We start from the raw sequence: 20356 nt of genomic DNA on the forward strand, positions 1-20356 counted from the left end.
AGAGGCAGACCTTTAAAGACGTCAGCATGGGGACTTCCCTGGCAGTCCAGTGGTTAAGACTCTGCACTTCCACTGCAGGGGCCATGGGTTCGATTCCTGGTTGGGGCACTAAGATCCCACATGCCGCGTGGCGTGGCTAAAAAATAAAAATAAAAAATTAATTAAAAAAAAGAAGTGTGAAAGTCCTAATGATAAACCAAGTGCCTGGGAATGCAGAAGAGGGGCTGTAAAATGGGCTCAGATGCAAATTCAGATGCCTGAGGGGACCAGGCAAATACTTGAAAAGGGGCCAGGTAAATGCAAAGTGGTAGCATCTGGAAAGCACTGGTTCCATGTAAAGGAGGCAGCCTCTAGATGCTGGGCTCGGGTAGAAGAGAGATGTCGATTTCACCGTACACCTTTCTTTGTATCTTTTGAATTTTATACATGTGCATTTGTTACCTAGTCCAAAAGAAAAACGTTTTTTCAAAGGAGGTAACTATTACTCAGTCACAGCCTATTTTTTCTTTCTGAGAATGTAGTTTCCCTCGGGCAGTATATTTTGATATTTAAACAGAAACTGAAAAACTGGATTTTTAAGTGAATTCTCCTAAGTTTTAAATGTTGACGTCTAATTTTTTAAAACCACACGGGCTAAATAAAACTTTCTTGCAGGCCGCCAATTAACGCACTTTGGCCTGGCCAGTCTCTTCTCTGTCCCTTATTAGGGCAGAATCTTTTAACTTTTAGGTGTCAGGCTTTTCTGGGATATACCCGTTTTAGGGGATAATTCGATTTGGATTTTAGGTATTTAGAATCGATTCTTTAGAGGAAGAGGGAACTTTTAAGGATCTCTGGAATCAGTGATTCTCAGGGTGGTGTCTGGATCAGTAGCATCAGCAGCATCATCGGGAACCTGTTAGAAATGCATATTCTTGGGCCCCATCACAGGCCTATTGAATCAGAGACTCTGGGAGTAGGCTTAGCAATCTGTGTTTTAACAAGTCCTCCAGGTGACTGTAATAAATGCTAAAGTAGGAGAACCACTGCCTCTAATCATATTACAGAGATACATAGATAACTTAAAAAACAGGTTCCTGGTCATAGAATTCTTCTGAACTTAAAAAAAAAATTAACTCAGGTAGCTTTACAGAAACCAAATCCTAAACCTGGAATTGATTTTTCATTTCTTTAGATTCTCCTTAAGAAGTTATTTGTATTAGAATTTTTTTTTTTTTCCAGTACGCGGGCCTCTCACTGTTGTGGCCTCTCCCGTTGCGGAGCACAGGCTCCAGACGCGCAGGCTCAGTGGCCATGGCTCACGGGCCCAGCCGCTCCGCGGCATGTGGGATCCTCCCAGACCGGGGCATGAACCCGTGTCCCCTGCATCGGCAGGCGGACTCTCAACCACTGCGCCACCAGGGAAGCCCCTCAAAATATTCAGATAATACAAATATCTACTTAGAAAATTCAAGAGGATTTACAATCATATATTAAAAGTAGACCAGGGACTTCCCTGGTGGTGCAGTGATTGAGAATCCCCTGCCAATATAGGGGACACGGGTTCGAGCCCTGCCAGGAGGATCCCACGTGCCGCACAGCAACTGAGCCCATGCACCACAACTACTGAGCCCGCGTGCCTAGAGCCTGTGCTCTGCAACAACAGAAGCCACCGCAATGAGAAGCACGCGCACCAAAACGAAGAGTAGGAGCTGCTCGTCACAACTAGAGAAAGCCCGTATGCAGCAACGAAGACACAATGCAGCCAAAAATAAAGAAATAAAATACATTTATATTTAAAAAAGTAGATCAGAAAGAGTCCTATACATCGTCAATAAACATTTAGAAAATAGAATAGTAAAAAAAAAAAAAATTCACAACGGCAACAAAATCTACAGGGTGCTACAGTAACTGTAATGTGCATTGGACACAGATGTACATAACATCATAGATGAAAAGTAAGGCTGATTGGGCAAAATTTTACAGGCAGAACAGTCAGCAGTGCAGAGAGGTTCCCTTGACCTCTGAACTTCCTGTAAAAAGAATTGCTGGTCTAGGAGCAGCTGGATGTACCGGGGAAAGTGTTTCAAAAAAACACTGTCCTTGTTATATGTGTTAATACAAAAGTTAGGAGGGGTCAGCTATTTAACAATGGTTGCTTCTTGGCTGGGTAAAGGGCCCTGTTGGACCAGAGCTTGGCTAGAGGAGTTCACATGCCGATGAGGCTGGTAACAGCTTGAAGACTTGCTAACTCAGCAATTGGCTAAACTACCAAAATGGAGAGAGCATGAGCTCTCTAGGACACCTGGGTTTGCCTTTCCTTAATATCTAGCCTTTATAGCAGCCAAACACAGTGGTTCAAAGTGCAGACTCTGTTGCCAGACTGTCTGGTTAATCTGAACCCCTTTGTGCCTGGGTTTTCTCATCCGTAAATTGTAGGTAATAAAAATAGCTACTTCATTTGGACTGTTAAAGGGATTAAATGGACATATCTAAGGTTTTTAGAACTGTGCCTGGCAAGTAGTAGGCTCTAAGCAAAATTTAGTTATTGTTGGTAATAATTACACAATATTATTGAAATGATTTTTAAAACTATAAACCCAGAAAAATTAAGAAAGCAGGAGGGGACCATCAGCATACAGAATATTTTAACAAATTTTTGGAAGGTGGAAACTCAAATGGAATGGTAGTAACCAGTGAAACAGACCAAAGGAGCCCACAGCCTGAATACACATGTAACCCCTGGGAGACTCTGTACTTTGTACAGAACCCTGGAGCAGCTGGGGGCCCAGAAAGCCAGGTTGAAGGCGGACAGGAATGATGGGAAGGGCTGAAAATCAAGAGACTAAATTAAAGTCTCTGCATGAGACAATTGACTCCATCCACCCCACCATCAGACTATTTAATATGCAGGTGTTATTAACACTGAGGCAAAAAATTAGTGGATTCTTCTCTTCTAAAAAAATGGAATAAACTGTTTCAGCTGACTTAGAGGAGCTAGGGTGGGCCCTGGGCATCCCAAAACGAAGAATGCTTCAAGAACTGGCCATTCTGTGCTCAAGGAACACACCAAGTGAGCTTTCAGCTACTAGCTCTGACTTTACAGCTAACTTGAAATCATTTTCTGAGGTGTTTCTCTGACATTGAGGGCTTCTCCAGGGTAAATCTTGGCTCCCCAATCTGTTCTCCATAAAGTAAAGGGCTTAGGTTCAGGTCACACTCATGTGGCTTTTCATCAGAATTTTTGGCCATAATTTTGATCAGTCAACTTTGAAATCGCCTAATTTTCAAACATGAATTGAAAACCAAGGATCAGTACACATTTGAGGAAAGCTGGTAATGTGAAAAATGAACAAAAAGGTAAATGGTAATTAGCCTTGGAGGAAACAGATCATTCAGGAGGCAGGTGAACTTTATTTGTATTAGTACTGATAAAGATAATTTGTATATCGGGACCCACAAAATGGGGGCTGCCTCAGTGGCCCGACCCAAGTCACAAATCTAAACCCAAGTCAGCCTGCACTTACAGGAAACACCTGTCAAGGAAACCTAATATAAACCAATCACAATCCCCCAACTCAGCTTTACCTAGTTTGCCTGACCTGCTAGATGTATAATGAACCCCTGACCTCTTAGCCAATCATGCCTATTCTCTATAAAACCCACTCTTTCCCCCCATCCCTCTGGAGGAGCGCTGTGAGACAGTGTGCTCCCCCCAGTCTATGGATTGCTTTCCCTTGACTGAAGGACAACAAACTCATTATTAAGTTGTTTTAATTTTGTCATTTGACAGTATAGGAGAGGTTCATAAAAGATTGCGTTGGCTAAAAAAATCAGATCTTGTGAAAATAAGAAACAGACAACAAGAAAGAGCTGTGGGAAATTGAAAATATAATTGCTGAACTTAATAATTACCATTGGTGGGACTTCCCTGGTGGCCCGGTAGTTAAGACTCCACGCTCCCAATGCAGGGTGTCCAGGTTCCATCCATGGTCAGGAAACTAGATCCTGCATGCCGCAACTAAGATCCCGCGTGCCCCAACTGAAAGATCCCGCGTGCCGCAACTAAGACCCAGTGCAGCCAAATAAATAAATATTTAAAAAGAATTTTTATTGGAAAGTTGGAAGATAATGAAGAGGAAACCTCCGAGAAAGTAAAGCCAAAGCACGGGAGAATATGTGAGCAAAAAAAAAAAGATACGAACTTCAGTGATAAATTCCCATCTGAATAATGGGAATACCAGAAAGAGGGAAAAGAGGATAGTAGGCAGTAGGGAATTACCAAAGAAATTATAGAAGATAATTTCCCAGGACTGATGGGAGGCCCACACGTTCAGCTTGAAACAAGTCCACTGGGTCCAATGAATGTAGAAAGACCCACACTGAGACACGATAACTTTGAAATTTTATAACCCACGGATAAGAGAGAAAACCCTAAAAGATACCAGAAAGATGGAAACTGCCGTCAAAGAAATAAGACTTATACTAGCACCAGAAACGTTAACCAATCTTAAATTATTTAGAATAAAACACTTCTGCTATGGGACTTGGTAGGTTTTGTGAGACCTTTTGGTTCCTGACTAAGCCCTGCTGACTCAGCACCCTAGACCATTTACTGGTGATTTCTCAGAAAACTGCAACTTATTTTGAGTTTCAGTTCCTCAAATATGTTCTCACTGCTTCCCACTAAAGGACAAAGAGAGCATTCGTATTTACACTACGCATTCTCCTTCCATTTGACCGGGGCTCTGGATAAACCTCTAGGTAAGTAAATTACCATCTCTGGCAAAAGTGCTTTTCTTCCACACCTAAACTTATGACCCTCTTATTTCTCTTACTCTTGTTTCTCTCTTTGGAGGCAAGAGGACAGGCACTGGAGTCATACAGGTGTGGATTTAAATCCTTTGCACGACACAGCAGCATCACTGGTACTCATAGCACTTGTAATTAATGAGCATGAAACCTGAAGAGGGCCTTGGAGATCTTCTCTCCTCCTGGAAATGGCCCGGATACCAGCAAAACTGACGACTGAACTTTGCTGTAGAAGTGCAGGATTGATTCCAGCTGGTTTGTTGCCACCCTGTGCTTATTTATCTCCAGGGAGGCCTGGAGCCATGGTGTTGTCTGTTGGCCAAACCTAAATGAAACATACTAACTAGCGATGAATGTAGCCCTGTGCTAGGATCTGAGAGACCAGGGGGCAGCCCGTACCAGCTTGTTTGAGACTGGTCAGGCAGCCTACTTTGGGCCATGTGACTGGAGCGGCATAAAAGACCCCTCCTCAGGTGACAGTGTGGTTTCCCTGAGACCAAGGTACCTTGCAGATATCTAGGTGGTTCATTACCTAAAATGAAGCATGTCCTGAACAACAGAGAAAGGGTCCTAGAAACTGGGGCTGGAGTCTGAGACCTCTCTGATGTTTGCCTGTATTTTTGTACCTTATCCTCTACCTTTATTAAATTCTGAAGTAAGTATACTGTGTAGAGGCTTGTGAGTTTTTTCAGTTATCTGACCCTGTGTACTTGCTGAAGTTGGCAGTGTGAATGGGATAATGGGAACAAATTTTTTAAAATTTATTTATTATTTATTTACTTATTTTGGCTGTACCGGGTCTTAGTTGCAGCATGCGGGATCCTTTTTTTTTTTTTTTTTTTTTTGTAGTTGTGGCATGCGGACTTAGTTGGAGCATGCATGAGGGATCTAGTTCCCCGAACAGGGATGGAACCTGGGCCCCCTGCATTGGGAGGGTGGAGTCTCACCCACTGGACTACCAGGGAAGTCCCGGGAACAGTTTTTGACTTAATTTAAATGCTGGCTCCGGCTTTGTTTAGGAGAAAAAAAGATGAAAAGTGGGAGAAAGACGTAGAACCACTGCTGCCAGGTTGGCTGCTGAGGCCATCCTGGTTTGACTTTGCCCTAGTACTATAATTATTCATGGGAAGAAAAGCACAGCAATGAAATATTTTTTTTGCTATTTTTAAAAAATGTATTGAAGTATAGTTGATTCACAATGTTTCAGGTGTACAGCACAGTGATTCACTTATATGTATATATCTTTTTTTTAAGATTCTTTTCCCATTATAGGTTATTACAAGATATTGAATATAGTTTCCTGTGCTATATAGTAGATCCTTGTTGTTTATCTATTTTATATGTAGTAATGGGTATCTGTTAATCCCAAATTCCCAATTTATCCCTCCCCCGCCCCCAGCAATGGAATTTAAAGGTGATAGACCCAGAGCCAGAAGGACCAGCTAAATGGGTTAAAACAGAAAGAAGGACAGAGGAAAAGTCAGCCAAGAATAGTGAGGCAAATAAGGAAGGCCTCAGCAGCCAGCCTGGCATCCCTGGTTCTAAATCTCTTTCCCACTTTTCATGGTTTGGGCTGTTTTGGCAAAAATGAAAGTACTAAGAAAGAGCCCTAGGCTGCCAAGTCCACCAAGCTTTGGCCGGTTCCTTCTGTAAAGGGAAGGAACATGATACCAGAGGGAGAATTGGGCAGATATTTCTTTTGTTTGGAATGTGACCCTCATCTCATATCCACTAAAGGGACTCTATGGGAGAGGGCATGAAGAGACAACTGAAATGAAGGAGCTCTTCAGTCAAAAAGCCAAGTAACCTTGTGGACTGATAGAGCTTCCTGAGGAACCATTGCTGAAATGTACTGAACATATTAGTGACAAAGGAGCTCTTTTCCTTGCATTAGGTACTGCCAAATGAAGGGCATGCTTGGGCTTAATCAAGGTCTTCAATTAGCTGCAACTGTTGCGGAAATGTGGGTAGATGGGCAAATTCTAAATCAGCTGAGCTGGATTAAGGCGGGGCACATAGAGCAAAGCTGGTAGAGTGGAAATATCCAACTCCACTTGTAGGTATTAAATGGAATACCTTGTTGATTCTTGAAATGTTGAGAATACAAGCACACATCTTTGAACTTGTTATATGATGATATGGGTATCCCCTATTTTATGCCTTTAACTTAAGTGACAATTGATGCTCTGATAAGGGGGCCTCCAACTGTTTGGACTCCATAGGTGACCTTACTGTTGAGGGCAGGATAAAGGTCTGCTGTCACAGACCTACTAGCATATTTGCTCTGAATTGGGCTAAATGATGAGCAGAAGATCAATGTTATTCAGAAGAAAAAACAGAAAGAATAAAGGGTTGAAACAAACCTCAGGACTAGTAAACCAGGTGGCGATGTTCATGAACATTTTCTTCCCCTTTTCAGAAAATGGCCGCCCAGGAGGAAGCGCCTGACGAGAGGATTTCCCAGTTTGATTATGCTTTGCTCCCGGAGCTGTCTGGTCTTCTAGGCATAGATGTGCTTCAATATGTAAAGGAACTAGAAAAAGAGCAGCAGAAAGCACGAGAAAAAATGCAAAAAGGCTTTAATTCCCAAATGCGCAGTGAAGCAAAAAGGTTAAAGACTTTTGTGACCTATGAGGCCTACAGTGCATGGACACCCCAGGAGATGGCAGCGGCTGGGTTTTATTTCACTGACATAAAATCTGGGGTTCAGTGCTTCTGCTGTAGCTTAATCCTCTTTGGTACCAGCCTCCAGAGACTCCCCATGGAAGACCATAAGAAGTTCCATCCGGATTGTGAGTTCCTTTTGGGCAAAGACGTTGGTAACATTGCCAAGTATGATATAAGAGTAAAGAATCCAGAGAACAAGTTGAGGAGGGACGACAAAGCAAGATACCAAGAAGAGAAGGCCAGACTCAAATCCTACAAGAAATGGCCATTTTATGCCCAAGGGACAGCCCCAAGGGAGCTCTCAGCTGCTGGCTTTGTCTTTACAGGTAGTTTGAAGTCATTTTCTGAAATATTTTGCTGGAATTAAGTTTAGGTTCCATATTTCAGTTGCAATATTGTAAATCTTTCCTCACTTGGTCAATGTGTTATATTAGGTATAAGGTCTCTTTTATTAAAATTCAACTTCAGTAATTTCACTTTAGCTTTATTTTATGTGTAGTACATGTCAATTTACCAAAAATATATAAAAAATAAGATAGTGACTTTTCCTAAAACTTTGGACCTTAGACAATACTTGACTGGATTTATAAGGCCCTGAAAATAAGCTGTGAGGTCAGCCTGACCCCAGTCTCCTTCTCACCCATCCTCCTTTTGCTGCTCTGAAATGATCTTTCTTTGATTCTTTTAATTGCAGCAGTATTGTAGGGTTTTTGTTTTTGTTTTTGTTTTAACCTTAAAGCTAACTCTAACATATAGGGCAAGTTGCATTTCAGAAAATGATACTTTGTTTGAATTATCCTAGCCACGCCATAAATGTTATGACAGGTCTGAGTGAGAATTGTGATAACAAAAACAGCTATCATTTACTGAGTACCTACTTGATGCTAGGCATGGACTAAGCATTAATACTAATCTGACAAACTTGCCCTTTCCCCCCATTTCACAGTTGACTTCATTGAGGCTCAAAGAGTTTAAGAAATGTGCCTAAGGATAACCAACATGGACCTACTGTATAGCACAGGGAACTCTGCTCAATGTTATGTGGCAGGCTGGATGGGAGGGGAGTTTGGGGGACAAAGGATACATGCATATGTATGGCTGAGTAGCTTTACTGTGCACCTGAAACTATCAAACATTGTTAATCGGCTGTACTCCAATATAAAATAAAAAGTTAAAAAAAAAAGAAACAAAATATTTCAATTCATCTCAGGTACACTGCATAGTGCTTGGCACACAGTGTATGTTGGATATATCAAATGTTAATTGTTACTATTGTTAATTAATTAATAGCAGAAGCTGAAGAAATTCACCTTGATGGTGTTACCCAAGTTGGACCCAAGAAGAAAATTTAAGAGATTTCCGGTATAGAATTCCCCAGATGTCACAGTGTGCTTATCACTTATTTCTTCAAGATATTATAGTTAATGTCCTAATTGACATAGAGACTGAAGCAGAGTAAAACGCAGAAAAAACGGATCTTTCTGTCGTGTTCAAAAAAGTTGGAGTCTGTAGTTTGATTGTAATTTGCCTACCAGTTTGTGTACCATTTACATCTCAAAATGCCTTAAACCTCAAGTAAGTTTTCTTCTTAGTTTTGAAAGCTAGTGTGTTGATCCCTTTGTAGTTCCCCTAAAAACAGTTGTCAGAAAAGAAAAATATACTTGTCAAATACAAATGTCAAATGTGAAGGAAAAAAAAAAGAAATGTGCCTAAGTTTCCACTGAAATTTCATAGCAAAGCTACAGCTTAGACCTTCTAACTGCGCTTTACTTCATGAGCGCGGGGGATTCCTCTGCTTCCCCACTACTTCAGTGAGCATACTGAGCCCAACAGCTTAGAGCTCTGTGTGTGCCACACCTGAGAGGTGGGGTCCCAGGCTTCGGAAATGGTCGCTTAGGGCAGCGGGGCTGTGGATGAGGATTCAGCCAGATGAGAGTGTGAGTGGGCAGATGGGATGGAGCGTGTCTCATTCATGCACAGAGCAGTCAACTTCTGGAGACACCCCTTCTGGACCATTCCATGGTGCTGTTGCCGGGCAGTCTAAGTGTCTTCCTTCATATGCAGGTAAACGTGACACTGTACAGTGCTTTTCCTGTGGTGGCTGTTTAGGAAATTGGGAAGATGATGATGACCCCTGGAAGGAACATGCCAAGTGGTTCCCCAAGTAAGTAGATAAATATTTTTTGCTTGTAATTTTTTTTTAAGACAAAACAAAACTAAAGGCAAGAGTCACCTTCCCAGAGTAGAACCTTCAGTTTTGATCTTTCTCTCTCCGAAATTGGAACACTCCAGGATTTATTCAAGCAAGAAAGCCCTGATGATATCATGAAAATTTTTAATTATATAATTTCAAAATAGTTTCTTACTGTTTTATTATCCAAAATACTAAGATATGTTTTGCCAAGTATAAGTTTCAGGATCTGCCTTAATAAACAGGAATAATTTGCATAGGGATGATATAAAATGGTACATAAAGGAAGTTGGAAAGTAAGACAATGTTTAAAACATTATTACAAGTGGTTTCATGCACTGCTGAATATATACCAAATGAAAACATTGTATTTCAAAAACTCAGTAAGAGTTTTGATTATTACAATGGTCTTGAGTTCTCTGCTTAGAAAATGAAGTGCTTTTAAAAATTATTTCTAATGTTACGTTTACTAGTATTTTCTACATGGCTCTGTATCTACCAAATACAGATTCATTCCTTTAACAATTTTTAAAACTTTCATTTTGGAAAATTTCATATACAAGTAGAGAGAACACTTATCAACACATGGCCAAATCATATGTCATCCATCTCTCACCCACTCCTTCCCCAGAAATAAAAATAACCAAATTATTTTAAAGCAAATCCCAGACATCATATAATGTCACTTGTTGGTATTTTAGTATATAACTCTAAAATATAAAAATATTTTAAAGAAACATAACCACAGTATCATTCTGTCTTCTAAAGAGGATTAACAGTAATTCCTCAATAACATCAAATATCTGAGACAGTGTTCAAATGTCCACATCCCCCCACCTCACTTTCTCTTTGCCATTGGTTGATTTGAATCAGGATCCAAACAAGGTCCATACATTACATTTAGTTGATATATCTCAAGATTTTTAATTTACAGATTTCCTCCTCCCTGACTTTTTCTTGTCACTTACTCATGAAAGGAGCCACGTAGTCTGTCCTGTAAAATTGCCTACACTCTGTGTTTGGCTGAATGTTTCTGTGGTGTCATTTAACATGTTTCTCTACTTCCTGTATTTCCTATAATCTAATCATTGGATCTAGCAGTGTGCTTCGGCTCATAGTTTATTTCTTTAACATATTTGTCATACACCTACCACATGCAAAGAAGTTTCTGGTTGGATCGTAGGTCCAACCAGACCTACGATAAGTCATCTTTCACATGGACAGCCATGCTCACAAAAATGGAAGTATGTCTGATATGTTAAGTGAAAAAAGCAGTATGCAAAATAATGTGTAGTATAAGCCTTTAAAACCATTCAACCTATATATGGACTTGTTTGAAATATATATAGAAAAAGTTAAGAAAATATACAAACCAAACAATCGAACTCTTGAGGTTTGGGTTTGTCAGGAGATGAGGTGGAGAGGGATTTTCATATTTTGCTTTGTTCACTTCTATCTTGTTTAAATTCTGGGAAACAAATGTGTATTTCTTTTATGGTTGAAAAGAAAGTGAGGGGGTGGGAGGGAGGAAGGGAACAAAGGAGAGAAGGAAGAGGGGAAGAGAGAGAGATGGAGAGGGAGATTGGAAAGGGAGGGGAGCTCTTCCTGACAAGCAGATGAGACAGTTATAGGGATACAGGAAGCCAGATGGTTAAATACTTTGAATGTCATTCTGGTTCCTTGACCAATCAAGAATAGACACCCAGCCAATCATACTGAGTGTTGGCAGTGAACCACATGGGTGTGTACCGAGTGAATATCAGCCCTGGCTCTTGGGCACCTGTCGTAGCTGTAGCCTCAGCCAATGCTTCACTTATTCTCATGGCCACAATGCTTAGTGTCACTGGGTTATACACTGGACAACTCCCAGCAGCACCATTCACATCAACCATCATGTGATGGTCTAACACCAACAAGAGTTGCACATCCTGTCTTGGGTGGCCCTGGTACACCTTCTCTGACGTAGGACTGAGGGAAAGGTGAGAAGCATAGGGAGAATATGTGAGTCCAGCACTCAACTCCAGAGGTGGAAGGAGCTAAGGTCTGCTGCTATCAATACAAAGGGCAGGGCAGAGTGCAGAGGCTCGCAGATACACAGAGCCGGCCACTTGGTGACCCCCATTACTGACCCTCTGAGTCTCGTGTGTAAAAATGAAAATGATAACCCATAGCTGGTAGGGTTGTTATAAGGGTGATAAGTAAAGTATATGGAGCAAATGCCTTGTAAAAACTCCCGTGTATTCCATGACCGTTTCACCTTCCACCTGTTTGTCATCATGAGCATATGCTTAACCAATACATTTCAGAGCTGGAATTAGAACTAAGAATTCCCCAGTTTCTTGTTGGTTGTGCTCTAACCTTAGCAGTTGGGGCATCAATTTTGGCTTTGTTTGCTGCTTTTATAAACTATGGGCACAATATCTGAGTCTACTCCTACTCATTAAAACGTAGTACTCAGTGTACTAAATAATTGTAAATAAATAAAATAAGCTGATCTTTATTGTATTTTTTTAAACATTATATATATATTTGTAATTTATTTGTTATTTTATTTTTGGCTGTGTTGGGTCTTTGTTGCAGTGCACGGGCTTCTCATTGCAGTGACTTCTCTTGCTGCGGAGCACGGGCTCTAGAGCGCAGACTCATTAGTTGTAGCTCGCGGGCTCTAGAGCACAGGCTTTAGTAGTTGTGGCACATGGGCTCAGTAGTTGTGGCTTGCGGGCTTAGTTGCTCCACGGCATGTGGGATCCTCACGGATCAGGGCTCGAACCCGTGTCCCCTGCATTGGTAGGCGGATTCTTAACCACTGTGCCACCAGGGAAGCCCTTTGTTGTATTTTTTTAAAGAAGTAGTGTCTATCGAGCACCTTCTCAATCCACACTAAGCATGTGGGGAGGGCCCCGTCCGTCATGTGCTATGTGGATTGTGTACGAATCTGGGTTGTGTACAGGTTTGGGGCACTCCTCGGAAGGATCTGCACATCTAAAACCTAGGGACCTTAGCTACCCAGAGTGGTGGCCCTAGAACAATATATGACTCACCTAGTGGAGTTCACGTTCTCATGTCTGTATAAGAGAACAGTGGCAAGATTGATCACTTCCCGTTAGTGGCAGAACTGGGACTAACATTCTGGCCTCCTGACTCTCAGCCCTCATGTTACTATAAAATCACTAGAAAGGAACCTTAAATTTGAATGAGAGAGATTTTTTTAAAGTTAACTTAAAAATTGCTTCTGGGGCTTCCCTGGTGTTGCAGTGGTTGAGAGTCTGCCTGCTGATGCAGGGGACACGGGTTCATGTCCCGGTCCAGGAAGATCCCACATGCTGCGGAGCGGCTGGGCCTGTGAGCCATGGTCACTGAGCCAGCACCTCCGGAGCCTGTGCTCGGCAACGGGAGAGGCCACAACAGTGAGAGGCCCACGTACCACAAAAAAAAAAAAAAAAAAAAAAAATTGCTTCTGTTTTGTGGAAAGGAATGTTTTGTTTTGGTTTTTTTAATTAATTTATTTATTTTTGCTGTGTTGGGTCTTCGTTTCTGTGCGAGGGCTTTCTCTAGTTGTGGCAAGCCGGGGCTACTCTTCATCGCGGTGTGCAGGCCTCTCACTATTGCAGCCTCTCTTGTTGCGGAGCACATGCTCCAGACACGCAGGCTCAGTAGTTGTGGCTCACGGGCCTAGTTGCTCCGCGGCATGTGGGATCCTCCCAGACCAGGGCTCAAACCCGTGTCCCCTGCTCCCCTGCATTAGCAGGCAGATTCTCAACCACTGCACCACCAGGGAAGCCCAGGAATGTGTTTTTAAAATGTATTCCATATACTCTTTTTAAAAAATTCAATTTATTAATTTCCATTTTATTTTTTTTACAGAGTAGTGATATATGTTTTTCAGTGGATGAAATTTATTATTGTTTGTTATCCTTGCTGCCAGTAACTTTTATTTAACCACAGGAATTAGATATAGTCACCATAGTTGAATTTAACAAAGAAAACCCCCTCCAGTCTATATATTACTGTAAATCTGTCTCTTTGATTGAATTATATTTTGTTTCAAGAGAGAAGATAATCTGAAGATTTAGTTTTAAATTATTACACATGTTGTTAGTGGAAACAATAATTATATGAGAATAATGATAATTGTCATAAGTTTTGGGGTAAATTTTTTGACAGTTTTATCAAAGTAAAATAAAATTGAGCAATTTAAAGCATACAATGCAGTAAGTTTTAACAAATGTCCGTTGTGTCACTGCAGTTATATAAAGATACAGGACATCTCTATTACAGTATCAGGGTAAATTTTAATTCTGTTTATTAATTATAGATGTGAATTTCTTCAAAGTAAGAAATCCTCAGAGGAAATTACCCAGTATATTCAAAGCTACAAGGGATTTGTTGGCGTCACGGTAATTTATAACAACAAATTTTTTCTCAAGTTGGCTTTTGAGTACCTATTAGCTGAATGAGAAGGGGGCGGCATCACTCTTTTGTCATGGGCTCTCCTTCTTTCTTCCCTTATTTCATTCTCCTACCTCCCATTGGGCAGATTGAAGAAAAGCATGTTCTCTTGGTCAACTAGAGCCCTTAGAATTTTTTTTCAGGGCTGCCTTTTGATTGGTCTGTCTGCCTTCCCGGCAGTCTTACCCTCTTTGACTGAGGTCACCTCCCCTAGCTTCCCTTGGCCACCCCCATCTGAGTGCCCGCATAAGACATTCAGACCACTGCACACTACCCACAGTGGGCCTCAGAGCTGGTTACTTTATGCTCTATCGTGAAGGCTTCCCTAGTGACAGGTGATGGGAAAACCCAGCTTAAATTGCTTATGCAAAAAGAGCGAATTTATTGGCTAACACGACTCAGATGAGAACCCTGCAGAAAACATGGCCTGAAAGTGGGGGAGGAGTGTTTCTTCAGATAGCAATCTGGGTGCAGTTTTCAGAGAAGAATCAGTTACTCAATACCTAACCACCCTTCTGAATCCAGTTTCCTTCCTATATCTCATACTTCTCATTAGTCAAAGGACCTCTGTGATATCTTGTTGTAACTTAGCTTTTGAGTTGGATCTCTGGAAAAACCGACCCGGAGACGGCTTCCTGTTGAGTATAAATAAACATTCACAGTATTTTTTTCTTCCCTTTACACTGCATAAAAAATTACAACATTAATAGAAATACTAATTAAAGGAATAATTCTCTAACAACACTGACACTCAATCCAATGAAACTCTTCATTTGGGGGCAGGGTTGGAGGAGGGAGTTCTTTTAATTTTTTATTCATAGATAGTTGTATGCTCCAAGTCGATAACTTGAATTTTTTAAAATTGAGGTATTGATGCACGATATTTGTTTCAGGTGTACAACACAATGATTCACAATTTTTAAAGGTTATACCCCATTTATAATTACTATAAAATATTGGATATGTTCCCTGTGCTGTACATTAGATACTTGTAGCTTATTTGTTTTATACATAGTCGTTTGTAGGATAACTTGAGTTTTAATTTTCTCCAGGGAGAACATTTTGTGAATTCCTGGGTCAAGAGAGATTTACCTATGGCTTCAGGTAAAGATTCAGACGTATTTCAAAAAGCTTTGCTTGTTTATTTCTTCTTTTGCTTTTTCTTTTTCAGCCTAATTTTATTTTTAACCCCTCCATTTTCCTCCTCATTTTATGGTGCCAGAGTAATTTTTTAAAAAACCATTTCATTAGAGTTTCTGGTCTCCTGGAGTGACTTAGTTTTTTAACATAAATGAGCATAGGGAAATATGTCAGGGTTGGGTCCTTGACTGAATTTCCTTTAAAACAATTAAGGTTTCTGGATAAAATGGTTTTGAAAACATTCTTAAATGGATCAGTGTCTGTTAAGAAATTAAATGTGAAATAATAGAAAATAAATATTGGTCTCTGCCCCTAGTTCCTGGCAGAGAGCTCCTGAAATCCATGTAATTTCCTAAGTGATAACATCACGAGGTGCATCTCTTGTTCTAATATTGGATCTTTGACGCTGTCCCTGACACAGGGCTCCTAAAACCTTGTTAACTCCTAAGTGATAAGAACACTGGGAGCGTCTTTGGTTTCCAGTGAGGTGATTCTGGGTGAGCTCCTGGATGGCTTCTGGATGGGAGCTGGTCACTGGAAAGAGCAAGCCATGATTAGAAGTTTGAATTTTCAGCCCCACCCCCTATTCTTCAGAGCAGGAAGAGGGGTATAAATGGAGTTAATGATCGATCATGCCTGTGTGAGGAAGCCTCCATAAAAATCCCAGTAGTACAGGTTTCCAGGAGCCTTCAGGTATGTGAACACATCCACACTGGGAATGTGACACATTCCAACTCCATGAGGATAGAAGCTCCCAGATCTCACTCTACTAGCCAGTTCATCTGGCTGTTCATCTGTACCCTTGATTATATCCTTTACTAAACAAACATAAGTGTTTCTCTGAGTTCTGTGATCCACTCTAACGAATGAAATGGGGTAGGAGCAGTGTTATGGGATTGAGCCTTTAACCTGTAGGATCTGACACTACTAAGTAGACAGTGTTGGAACAGAGTTAAATTGTAGGACACCCAGCTGGTGTTGCAGAGAATTGTTTACTGGAAGAAAACCCCCATACACCCTGTATCAAAAGTATCGTGAATGTGATGGTAGTGTGAGAGTAAAGGAGACACACAGGAGGAAAAGACTGAGGTTTTTCCAGTACATTAAGTCATATTCCAGTTAAAACTCAAGTGACAGCAGGAGTCCTGCGGCTAAGTGGAATAATGAAGCAAGCTTTCATCTTAAGGAATTTTGCAGTATCTAATTTTATTAACGTATTTAATAAACATAAGTTGGTTTTCAGATCTTCAAAGGGTGCAGAAGACAGGAACCAAACCCCAGGGCCAGCCCAGTGTGGAAAGTCTAATAGAAACCACTGCATAGAGTGGACACCCAAAGGGCAAGAAACAAATCTGCCTGCTCTTAAGGGAGCTGCAAGGAAAATTTGCCTTTCTCAAATCTGATACTAACTTGGGGTGGAAGGGAAGCTCCTCTAGCTTTTTCTTGCTTTATCCTGATGCTATATGGTGAAAAGATAATTAGAAAATATTTTATTATAAAAATTTTGAATCTATATAGAAATAAGACAATAGTAAATCCCCACCATGCATCTACCACTCTGCTTCAACATGTGGTCAGTCTGGCCTTGCCTGTTTCTTCTTTTCTAATCCCCTCCTTCAATTATATTGAAGCAAATGCCAAACATATTATTTTGTCTGTAAATATGAAAGGATAATTCAAACACTGATACTTGCAATATCAAAGCTTGCTGGTCTCACCATATGCTTTTTATTCAAGTGTGTTGCAATGGCAGCATCTTTGCTAATGAAGAACTCCGACTGGTCTCTTTCAAGAACTGGCCCCAGGCATCCCCTGTGGGAGCTGCAGCTCTGGCCAAAGCAGGTTTTTTCTACATAGGTGAGTCAGCAGTTTGCCCCAAGCTCTTGCCTTGCTGCCCATTTAAACCCCACATACACATCATGATCCTGGGCTCGTATTTAACTAAGCTCAACAATCCCTACTTCTTTTCATTATTCCTTTTTCTTTTAAAAAAAAATATTTATTTATTTATTTAGGCTGTGCCGGGTCTTAGTTGCAGCACATGGGATCTTCATTGTGGTGTGCGGGATCTTTCTTTTTAGTTGCGGCAGGTGGGCTCCTAGTTGCGGCATGTGGACTTCTTAGTTGTGGCATGTGAACTCTTAGTTGTGGCACGCGTGTGGGATCTAGTTCCCGTACCAGGGATTGAACCCGGGCCCCCTGCATTGGGAGCGCCGAGTCTTACCCACTGGACCGCCAGGGAATTCCCTCATTATTCCTTATATATTCCTTTTCCTTTCTGTGTCAGATGGCCACACCTACCTATAAGAGGAGCTGGGACGTTTAACTTTTTTTCTGGGTAGCAATGTGCCCAGCTGAAAATTGGGGTTTCTGTTACTATGGAAGAATGAGAGATAACTAGGAGTGTGGATAGCAGTTTTTGCCACACACTCCTTGGAAGAGAAAGTAAGGAAATTGCTTTTAATGATTCCTAAGCATGTAGAATCTTCCATCGGTTCATAGTATTCTCTCTTGAGCTGCTGGTCATCAGGGAGTTCCACTCTGTGATGCACAAAGAGCGGGCAGGTTCCCCTCAGCTAAACCTCTGCCTGAGGTACAATAAGGTGAACGGATATTGTGTCCTTCCTGGGAACCTTGCTGGCCTTCTTCAGACCAAACACACATGCTAAGTTACAGTGGAGGTCCGTGTGGACCTTTTACAGAGGGGTCAAGTCAAGAATACCACAGAGCAGTACAGAGTAGGGGAATGTAGTGTTCACTCGAACTGACATGTTCCATTGGTACAAAAAATCTTAATGCCTCACAGGCTTAAGCATTTGGAAAGGCCACCCTTTCTTCCTGCTCTCTCCATTCTGTCTTCCTCTTGCCAGCCTTCCTCTAGGACCCTCTGTCCAGTGTCCTCACCCTCTTCCTTTTGAACCTCCTCCTCTCCCCACAAATCCTAGGCATCTCACCCTTTTGGGGTCTTGCAATCTCTAGGACCTCCTATTTTTATCCAGACACAAAGGGAGGTTTTCCTCTGCTCTGGCTTTACAATGCCTACGGGAGTCCAAGAAGAGAAGGAAGATGATGGATGCTCCATTTCTAGTTCAATCTTTTGGTAGATCCAAATGCTAATTTCCTTCCAAAGAAACAGAGTCTCACATGAAGACTTGATCCTACTTCTAGTGGAATAAACCTAGCAATAATGTAGTAAGAGGCATTTGCTTCTTCACGAACTTACTTACATGAGAGTTGCTATATTTGATCATATATATTTTCCTGAGCTCCAGATATTTTCTTTCTGATTTATTCATTAAATAAATAACTTACTGGGTGCCTAGTAAGTCCTAGGCACTCTTCTAGGTCCATGAGATTCATTAGGGAGCAAAACAGGAAAAAATCTCTTCCTTCATGGAACTTCAATTCCACATTCTGATTTGCAAATCTCTTGCCTCCATAGAATGAGGAGGGGACAGGGAGAGGGTGTTAATCAGTGCGTGGTACATAGGAACATTGAATGTTACTTGTTCATGACCCCATTGGTGAGAGAAGAGCCCTAAGTAGAATATTTCCTCACTGGTGACCCGATTTGTGACTTTGTCACAAAATCTGATTGAAAGTGCAAGTAGGGTTTTGCTAATAAAGGCCTGGTAGTTATTATGTGTGTCACTCGACAAATATACTGGCCAGTGGCACTGATCAAATTTCCTTACTTCTAGGTAAAAGCGACATCGTCCAGTGTTTTTCCTGTGGAGGATATTTGTATAAGTTTGAGGAAGGTGATGACCCATTAGAAGAACACACCAAATATTTTCCCAAGTGAGTAGAATGAATGTTTAGTGTCTATGAATCTGGATGTATTGATACTTTAGCAATTTCCCCCTCATTTTATATTCTGATTAAGTCTTTGCCCACCTCTCTGATTCTTACGATGAAGGATGAGTCTTTCTCACTTTCATGCCCTTGCTTTCATGACCCCTTTCCCATCTAGCCTTCCTCTCACTATAGTCACAGCACAGTTTTGGTTCAATCATTATTTTCACATTACATGTTTACATTAGCATGACTTCATAAAGGCAGAGCCTAGTAATAAATAATTTACCTTCCCTCCCTGTACCACTTCCAATTTTTGTAGTAAGTAACAATTGTCTTATTAGTATGTTTGCTTAGTTTTTGAGGTGAAATTCACATGTAAACTATTTTAAAGTGTACAGTCCAGTGGCATTTAGTACATGCACAAGGTTATGCTACCACCCCCTGCTGTCTGATTCCAAAACATTCTCATTATCCCAAAAGAGAGCTCTGTACCCATTAAGCAGTCATTCCCTATCTCTCCAGTGCACCCTAGCTCCTTAGAGCTACCAGTCAGCTTTTTGTCTCTATAGATTTACTGTTCTGGATATTTCATGTAAATGGAAGCATGTAATATGATCTTTTGTATTTGGCTTCACTTAGCACAATGTTTTGAGGTTCATCCATCTTGTAGAATGTATCAGTACTTCATTCTTTTTTATGGCTGAGATATATGTGTATATGTATGTATTTCAGTTTCTCCATCTCCTCGCCAACACTTGTTATTTTCCTTTTTAAAAAATATACCCATTTTCTTAGTTTTAAAATGTATTTAGCACCAGTTCATCTTCAAATTCTCCCAGATGTTTAAATCTTGCTGTCCGGTCATTCAAACTTGTAAGATAGCGCACCATTTTCATTTTCTTAAAGGAGTCTGTTGTGAAGTCTCTGACCTGCTTCAATATGAACTATTTGTCCTGTAGTCACCCTAGGATCCTGAGATCGTTCTTCACGTCATCCTAGGGATTCCTATTGCCTCTCTCCTGTGTTGTAGCTCCTGTTTCCTGGATCTACTGTCACCCTCTTCTTGGTTTATTCACTCACTGTGGTGTTGTTTTGTTTTGTTTAATTGTGGAATTGGATTATGTCTTTTTCTTTTTTAAATTAATTTTTATCAGAGTATAGTTGCTTTACAATATTGTGTTAGTTTCTGCTGTACAGCAAAATGAATCAGCTATACATATATATATATATATATATATATATATATCCCCTCTTTTTTGGATTTCCTTCCCATTTAGGTCACCACAGTGCATTAGATAGAGCTCCTTGTGCTACACAGTA

At 40.9% G+C, this 20356-nt stretch overlaps 1 protein-coding gene across 2 annotated transcripts in view; it reads left to right on the top strand.

The window, feature by feature from the left end:
• Positions 1-4709: 4709 nt before the first annotated feature.
• The window catches only part of NAIP (NLR family apoptosis inhibitory protein), a 36014-nt gene continuing 20367 nt past the window's right edge, over positions 4710-20356 (top strand). The window contains exons 1-7 of one of the 2 annotated variants that reach the window (XM_029216914.1): positions 4710-4743; positions 7211-7784; positions 9523-9622; positions 13965-14046; positions 15151-15202; positions 16976-17095; positions 18940-19039. In XM_029216914.1, coding sequence (XP_029072747.1) covers positions 7214-7784; positions 9523-9622; positions 13965-14046; positions 15151-15202; positions 16976-17095; positions 18940-19039 — 1025 coding nt within the window. In that variant the 5' untranslated portion in view covers positions 4710-4743; positions 7211-7213. Of the gene's footprint in view, positions 4744-5684; positions 7785-9522; positions 9623-13964; positions 14047-15150; positions 15203-16975; positions 17096-18939; positions 19040-20356 lie in introns of those variants that run through there. The other variant, XM_029216915.1, reaches the window with a different exon arrangement.

The sequence above is a fragment of the Monodon monoceros genome, unplaced genomic scaffold (genome assembly GCF_005190385.1).
Source record: "Monodon monoceros isolate NGI ecotype Baffin Bay Population unplaced genomic scaffold, NGI_Narwhal_1 Super_Scaffold_12, whole genome shotgun sequence".
NCBI classification, from domain to species: Eukaryota; Metazoa; Chordata; class Mammalia; order Artiodactyla; family Monodontidae; genus Monodon; species Monodon monoceros.